We start from the raw sequence: 8,243 nt of genomic DNA, 5'->3' as shown, positions 1-8,243 counted from the left end.
CCTGCAGTGCCTCCTCTGTTCTTAGTCAGCTTTCCGTATCAGTTCTAGCTCATTAAAGACTGTGTGCCTTTCTCTCGGCCTAGTTCTTTATCCTCTGCTTGTACCACACTGCCCTGAATATTACATCTGAAAATCACTGATGGATGTTAGACAAGCCATCACACTGCTATTCAGAAGACTTTGACGGGTGTTAAGCATTTATTATTTCTGTAGGTTTTGAAAAGTAGTTTCTGCTGAACTGCTAGAAAGTCTGTTTCAGGCATCTACAAAATTTTACATGAATATCATTTGTGAGAGGTGACATCTAGATGACATTGAGCTTTTTTCTTTGAACGCATGCCTTTTCACTTATTCCATTCTGCGTTGACATTTTTCAATAGAAATTGTAAAATAATTATTTTTAGATTATTGAATATTGATTATTAGTGTTAATTACCTCTTGATTAAATTTGGGCTTGAGTGAACCACTTATAAGCTTCTACACGTTTTCTCTTGGTGTAACCACATGGATTGGGCTCAATTTCTCAATTAAAAAGTTGTGACGTCATATATGAAATATTGTCTCCCAGGGAAGCTCATCGGATACTCAGCGCTCAGAGTGTGTTTTCGTTTGTTTATTGAGGCTGATCCCCTCAGTGAGGCACCACTGCTACAATAAAACAAAATAATAGACTTTTGGAAGGAAAACAGGAGTTCAGCAAATTCCAGATTGTTTAGATAAACTATTTAGCAACAGTGAGCCACTTTTATCACTAGGTTGTTGGGATGCCTCTTAAAATGTAAGTGCCCTGATACCAGCAAAGTTTGAACTTTGTAGCAGGTATTTCTAAGGATAAGTAATCTTGTGACTGCTAATATTAACTCTCTTATGCACACCAGATAATAAGACTTTGTTATGGTATGTGCTACAGGTATATTCAATAAAGAAAAATAATAACAGCAAATATTATTCCCTGGACCCACCAAAAGAAGGGTGTTCCTTCTCTGCTGCTGCCTTGCTGAATAAGTCAACTTTAGCATAAGAACTGCTGGCTGGGCGCGGTGGCTCACGCCTTTAATCCCGGCACAGACAGGCGGATCACGAGGTCAAGAGATTGAGGCCGTCCTGGCCAACACGGTGAAACCTCGTCTCTACTAAAAATACAAAAATTAGCTGGGCATTGTGACGCGTGCCTCTAGTCCCAGCTACTTGAGAGACAGAGGCAGGAGAATCACTTGAGCCCAGGAGGCAGAGATTGCAGTGAGCTGAGATCGCGCCACTGCACTCCAGCCTGACGACAGAGTGAGACTCCATCTCAAAAAAAGAAAAAAAAAAAAAGGACTGCTGTGTGGGAGAAAGTAAGTGTAGACAGAGTCATAGTTCTAGGGACCAAATTGTGGAATCAGTGTTCACCGCAGAATCAGGTTAACATCTTATGAATTGACTACAGATTTCCAGTGCTTTCAGTCTCATCCATCCTCTACAAAAATGTGAAATGTTTTAGAACTCGGTTGCCTTTGAGGATGTGGCTGTGAACTTCACCCAGGAGGAGTGGGCTTTGTTGGATCCTTCCCAGAAGAATCTCTATAGAGATGTGATGCAGGAAACCTTCAGGAATCTGGCTTCCATAGGTAAGAGTCACAATATTTCCTTACTTAGTCAATCAGAGAATAAGTGTTTCATGGTTTGCAGTGTCATTCCATGATTTGGAATATGCAAAGGGAACACGTTGATGAATGAATGAGGCATGGACCCACCGTGCAGTGACTCTTGTTTCTTAGTTTGTTTTTTAATTGTTATAACAATACCTGATTCTGGGTAATTTACAAAAATAGTTTTATAATGATTTATGATTCTAGTGGCTACAAAGTCCAGGTTTGTGTCTGGTAAGGACCTGATGCTACTTCAGCTCAGGGCATGAAGCAGAAGCGAGTGGGCATCTGCAAAGGGATCACACAGTGAGAAAACAAGAGCAGTGCTTGGCAGCTGAACTTGCTTTTGTGACAGCCTGCCCTCTGGCAACTCATTCATTCTCGCAAGAGTAAGAGAAAACATGCATTCCCAAGCAAGGACATTAATCTATTAATAAGGAACCTGTACCCATAACACGAATGATGTTGCCATATTGGTGACCAAATGACAGCATTCATTTTGGTGGGTACAAACCATATCCCCAACATAGGACCTAGAATCTATAATTTTTCTATCATTTCAAATAATTTGTAATCTATTTCTGGGTCTACATTTTAGGAAACAAAGGGAAAGACCAGAGCATTGAAGATCAGTACAAAAATTCTTCAAGAAATCTAAGGTAATTTGCACTCACAAGAGGAAGCAGTCCCCTTTGGGGACAATTGTAGTATATAATCATATGTTTAAAGCAAACAAGGCCAGGCATGGTGGCTCACACCTGTAATCCCAGCACTTTGGGATGCTGAGGTGGGCGGATCACCTGAGGTCAGGAGTTTGAGACCAGCCTGACCAACATGGCGAAAGCCCGTCTCTACTAAAAATACAAAATTAGCCTGGTGTGATGGCGCATGCCTGTAATCCCTGCTATTTGGGAGGCTGAGGCAGGAGAATCGCTTGAACCTGGGAGGCGGAGGTTGCAATGAGCCAAGATTGCGCCATTGCACTCCAACCAGGGAAACCAGAACAAAGCACCATCTCGGGGAAAAAAAAAACCAAGCAAACAAAATAAATTAAAGACAACATCAATTTATTCCCAAAGTTTTTACCAGAAATACATATGTCACTGTAACATAGATGTTAAGTGTTTGCAAAATAGTTCACTTGAAAACAGTATTGTTTTAGTCTACTTGCATTGCTATAAAGGAATATCTAGGCTGAGTAATTTATTATGAAGAGTTTTATTTGGCTAATGGTTCTGCAGGCTTTATCAGAAGCATAGAGCCAGCATCTGCCTTTGATGAGGACCTCAGAAAGCTTCCAGTCATGGCAGAACGGGAAGGGGAGCTGACATGTCACATGGGGAGAGAAAGAACAAGAGAGAGAGAAAGGAAGTGCCAAAGTTTTTGTTTTTTGTTGTTTTGTTTTTTTGAGACAGAGTCTCACTCTGGTATCCAGACTGGAGTGCAGTGGTACAACCTTGGCTCACTGCAACCTCCGCCTCCCAGGTTCGAGCGATTCTCTGGCCTCAGCCTCCCAAGTAGCTGGGATTATAGGCACACCCCACCACACCCAGCTAATTTTTGTATTTTTAGTAGAGACAGCATTTCACCATGTTGGCCAGGCTGTTCTTGAACTCCTGACCTCAAGTGATCTGCCCACCTCAGCCTCCCAAAGTGCTGGGATTACAGGCATGAGCCACCACACCCGGCTATTTTTTTTTTTTTAAAGCAATCGGATCTTTCAGGAACTAATAGAGTGAGAAGTCACTCCTTATGTGGAATCTGCTCCCATGACCCAGACACCTCACACCAGGTCACACCTCTGACATGAGGATCAAATTTCAGCATGAAATTGGAAGGGAGTAAATGCTCAAACTGTATTCAATACTAAGAAACTGCATATAAGAATATTACTGTTTTGTTAATAGCTATAGGGGAGGGAACCATGCTGTAGACTAATCAGTCCATTTATGTTCAGTTTGTTTATATTAGAAAACCTGCACTTTCTCTGATATTGGTAGCAGTGTAAGTTCAGACTTAGTAATAAAAGAAAATAATAAGCCATTAATGATGGGGTTGTCATTTTTTGTAGAAGTCATATGATAGACATACTATGTAAAATTAAGTAAGTCAGTGTAGAAAAACCTTTAGATGCCAAATTTTAATCTGAACAAAATAATTCCTACTGGAGTAAAACCACGTGAATGCAGTGCGTGTGAAAAATTCTTCGTACGTCATTCATCCCTTCATAGACACATCATCTCTCACTCTGGAACAACCCATATGGGTGTGAGGGATGCAGAAAGAAGCCATATACATGTAAACAATGTCAGAAAACTTTCCTGTCTGTCACAAGCGTTCAAAGAGACACAGTAATGCACACTGGAAATGGACATTATAGTTGTACAATGTGTGAGAAAGTTTTTAATATTCCCAGTTCATTTCAGATGCATCAGAGAAATCACACTGGAGAGAAACCCTATGAATGTATGGAATGTGGGAAAGCCTTAGGTTTTTCCCGTTCTCTTAATAGACATAAAAGGATTCACACTGGAGAAAAACGCTATGAATGTAAGCAGTGTGGGAAAGCCTTCAGTCGTTCCAGTCACCTTCGAGACCATGAGAGGACTCACACTGGAGAGAAACCCTATGAATGTCAGCACTGTGGGAAAACCTTCCGTTATTCCAATTGCCTTCACTACCATGAGAGAACTCACACTGGAGAGAAACCGTACATGTGCCTGGAATGTGGCAAAGCGTTCAGTTGTCTCAGTTCCTTGCAAGGACATATAAAGGCTCATGCTGGTGAAGAACCCTATCCATGTAAGCAATGTGGGAAAGCCTTCAGATATGCCAGTTCCCTTCAGAAACATGAGAAAACTCATATTGCACAGAAACCCTATGTATGTAACAGTTGTGGTAAAGGCTTCAGATGTTCCAGTTCCCTTCGTGACCATGAAAGGACTCATACTGGAGAGAAACCCTATGAATGTCAGAAATGTGGTAAAGCCTTTAGTCGTGCTAGTACTCTTTGGAAGCATAAAAAAACTCATACTGGAGAAAAGCCCTATAAATGTAAAAAAATATAAAGGCTTTAATCACTACAGTTTTTGTCAGAAACATGAACGATCACATACTTGAGAGAAACTCTGAATGTAAGGTGTAGGAAAGTACTTAATTTCCCCAGATTTCTTCAAATACATGAAAGGAACCAAACTGGAGATAAACCCTATGACTATAAGCAATAATGTAAAGCATTCAGTTTTCCATTTCTTTTTGAAAACTTGAAAGGACTCACTGAAGAAAATGCGTATGAATGTGTAAAATGTGGGAAGGCCTGCAGTTGTTCCAGTGGTATCTGATGGTATAAAATAACTCATTCTAGAGAAAAACTTTATGAATGTATCGAATGTGGGAATGCCTTCATTTATCCTATAACTCACTCAGAGACACATGGTAACACATACTGCAGTTTGACCTTATAAAGAAAAGAATGCCCACCAGATTGAAACCCTAGTAGTTTGGGAAATACAGAAAATTCTGAATTTTAACAATTACTTTAAAAGTCATGTGAAAACTCCTACTGGAAATAAATCCTATAAATGTAAGTATTATGGAAAACCTTATATAAAATAATTATAGTACAATTCTCAAGAAAATTCCCTATGTGAATGAGATGTTTTAGGAGCTATGAATAAATTGAATATATCAGTTGCTAATTTTTAAAGAGAGTCTCTAGAATATAGATTTTCACTTCTTTTGAAAAAAAAAAAAACATTGAGGCAAGACATCTTTTTTTTTTTTTTTTTTTGAGATGGAGTCTCACTCTGTCGCCCAGGCTAGAGTGCAGTGGCACAATCTCGGCTCACAGCAAGCTCCACCTCTCAGGTTCACACCATTCTTCTGCCTCAGCCTCCTGAGTAGCTGGGACTACAGGTGCCACCACCACACCCGGCTAATATTTTGTGTTTTTAGTAGAGACAGGGTTTCACCGTGTTAGCCAGGATGGTCTTGATCTCCTGACCTCGTGATCCACCCGCCTCAGCCTCCCAAAGTTCTGGGATTACAGGCGTGAGCCACTGCACCCAGCTGAGGTGAGACTTCTGTAAGTATTCTTCAAGCAGTAGTACAAGAGTTAATATGTGTTCTTCTTTTTTAAGCTGGTAAATAAATTTCCTTTTTCTCCCCATTTTAAAGTGTGTTGGTTATATATGGGTAAATTGAAATGTATTTCTTTTCCTTTTTTTTCTTGCATAGCCATTTAAAAAAATATTTTTTAAATATTTAAAATATAAAATATTTTTAAAAAATTTTTGTGGGTTACATAGTAGATGTGTGAAATGTATTTGTAACATGTATGTAGGTTTAACTTCTGTGTAGTTTAATTGTTTTGTTATTAATTGATAAATGAGTCTATTTTCTTTGCTAATAGAGTTGCTGTCAATTTGTAAGTATGTAAAGTTTATTATAGAGTATATTCTCACGTGAATTATTATTTTCATCTGTTGTTCTTTACATTGTCATTATTTTTGGCTATTTGCACCGGTCACATTGGTTTAAGGAGAGACACCTGTGATCGAACAGTGTCTTGTGTCTAATCTGGGAAAGAAAGCATCCAGTCTTACCATCATGTATGATGTTAGCTGAGGATTTTTAAAATAAATTCCTTAAAGTAGATTGAGAAAGTTTCCTGCTGTCCATTATTATTGAAGATTTCATTGTCAAGTATTGTTGAAGTTTTTCTCATGGTTTTTGTGCATCTCTTGGAATGATCTTGTGGTTTCTGAAATTTATTCTGTTAACATGGTGTATTACATTAATTGACTTTCTAAAGTAAGAGATTGGGTCTAACTTTGTCACCCAGGCTGGTCTCAAACTCCTAGGTTCAAGTGATTCTCCTGCCTTGCCCTCTCAAAGTGTTGGGATTACAGATGTGAGCCACTGTGCCCAGCCAAATCGACTTTTAGATGCAAAAACAACATTGCTTTTCTGGGGGATTAAGTCTCTCTTGGTAATGAAGTATAAGCCTTTTTATGTGTTGGTAAATTCAGTTTTGTAGTATCTTTGGAGACTTTTTGCATCTATATTGAAAGAAATTTGGGTACCCTAGCGTAGTTGATAGTGGTGTATACTATATAGTATACTATATAGTACTATATAGTATTATTTCGTATATATGTAGTTCGTTCATTCTCACGCTGCTATGAAGAAATTCCTGAGACTGGGCAATTTACAAAGGAAAGAAGTTTAATTGACTCACAGTTCAGCATGGTGGGGAGGCCTCAGGAAACTTACAATCCTGGCAGAAGGTGAAGGGGAAGCAAGGCACCTTCACAAATTCACAAGGTGGCAGGAAGGAGAAGTACAAGCAGGGAAGATGCCAGATGCTTATAAAACCATCAGCTCTCATGAGACTCACTCACGATGAGAACAGCATGGGGGAAACCATCCCCATGATTCAGTTACCTCCACCTGGTCTTGCCCTTGACACATGGGGATTATTACATGTCAAGGTGAGATTTGGGTGGGGACACGGAGCCAAACTATATCTGTGTGTGTGTCACACGTGTGCGTGTACAAGGAGACATCCACTCTGGGGAGAATTAGGCATCTCAGACAGTTGCCTGACAAGTGATTGTTGTGTAGGAAAACTTAGTGACCTTGTGTTTTCTGTGCTGCTTTTTCTCTTGCTGCTGTTATGTGCACTCTTCTGATGAGGTGCATATGCATAGTTCCTCATGGTTTAGGTGCAGATGAGCAAAGAGAAGGGAAATAATCATTTTATATTATTCCCTCCCAAAGTATGGGAGAGTACCCCTCCCAATACTAAACTCCTAGCCAAAGTGTGGGCTTTCGTTAGCATTGCTGCTCACCAGCATTCTCCTGTGACCACAAGGCTTGATGAACTTAGACAAAATGACCTTCTTATGGACACAAACTTCAGCAAGATATGGTAGACCTCACTGGAGGCTTAGGTGATCTTCTCCACTGTGGGTTGCTGGGCTTCTGAACTCTTTCCCTTAACCACACAGATGGTCTACACTGTTTGTTACCAGGTAGCGATAGTACCTGAAACCTGAAACCTGTAACTTTACATGAGTAGAAATCCAAAATGTTATAAGGCAATTGTTATAGCGAGAAAGGAGAAGGCTAGTTATGTGATGTGCTCACATCCAAAAATCTAACAGCAGATGACTCACCAATCATAATAGAGCATGTCAGTTAAAGGCACTCCGTGACTTCAGTCCAGACAGGATCAAGTCCCCACTCTACTCCTGTCCAGTGTCTGAATTTAGACAAAACACTTACCATCTCCATGTGTAAGTTCTCATCCTGATAATGGCAGCACCTACCTCATAGATTTGTGAAGAATAGAAAGTTACTACATGGCTGCTCATCATAACAGTGATGAATACATTGCAGGGACACTTTAAATGGTGTACAACAAGTAATATGTGAATTTACTAGGGTACCCACATCCTTGCCAACACATGGTATTTTCTTTTTCTTCTTCTTCTTCTTTTTTTTTTTTTTGAGACGGAGTCTCGCTGTGTCTCCCAGGCTGGAGTGCAGTGGTGCGATCCCGGCTCACTGCAAGCTCCGTCTCCCGGGTTCACACCATTCTCCTGCCT

At 40.0% G+C, this 8,243-nt stretch overlaps 1 protein-coding gene across 4 annotated transcripts in view; it reads left to right on the top strand.

The window, feature by feature from the left end:
• Nucleotides 1-6,292, top strand: part of ZNF124 (zinc finger protein 124) — a 23,896-nt gene extending 17,604 nt beyond the window's left edge. The window contains exons 2-4 of one of the 4 annotated variants that reach the window (XM_012001233.1): nt 1,485-1,611; nt 2,231-2,291; nt 4,059-6,292. In XM_012001233.1, the coding sequence (XP_011856623.1) occupies nt 1,485-1,611; nt 2,231-2,291; nt 4,059-4,122 (252 nt within the window). In that variant the 3' untranslated portion in view covers nt 4,123-6,292. Of the gene's footprint in view, nt 1-1,430; nt 1,612-2,230; nt 2,292-3,863 lie in introns of all 4 variants that reach the window. The other 3 variants (XM_012001230.1, XM_012001232.1, XM_012001231.1) reach the window with 3 other exon arrangements.
• The last annotated feature ends 1,951 nt before the right edge of the window (nt 6,293-8,243 follow it).

The sequence above is a fragment of the Mandrillus leucophaeus genome, unplaced genomic scaffold (assembly GCF_000951045.1).
Source record: "Mandrillus leucophaeus isolate KB7577 unplaced genomic scaffold, Mleu.le_1.0 Scaffold655, whole genome shotgun sequence".
Classification (NCBI taxonomy): domain Eukaryota; kingdom Metazoa; phylum Chordata; class Mammalia; order Primates; family Cercopithecidae; genus Mandrillus; species Mandrillus leucophaeus.
The sequence above is the reverse complement of the archived record's forward strand: the minus strand, read 5'-3'. Positions and strand labels throughout refer to the sequence as shown.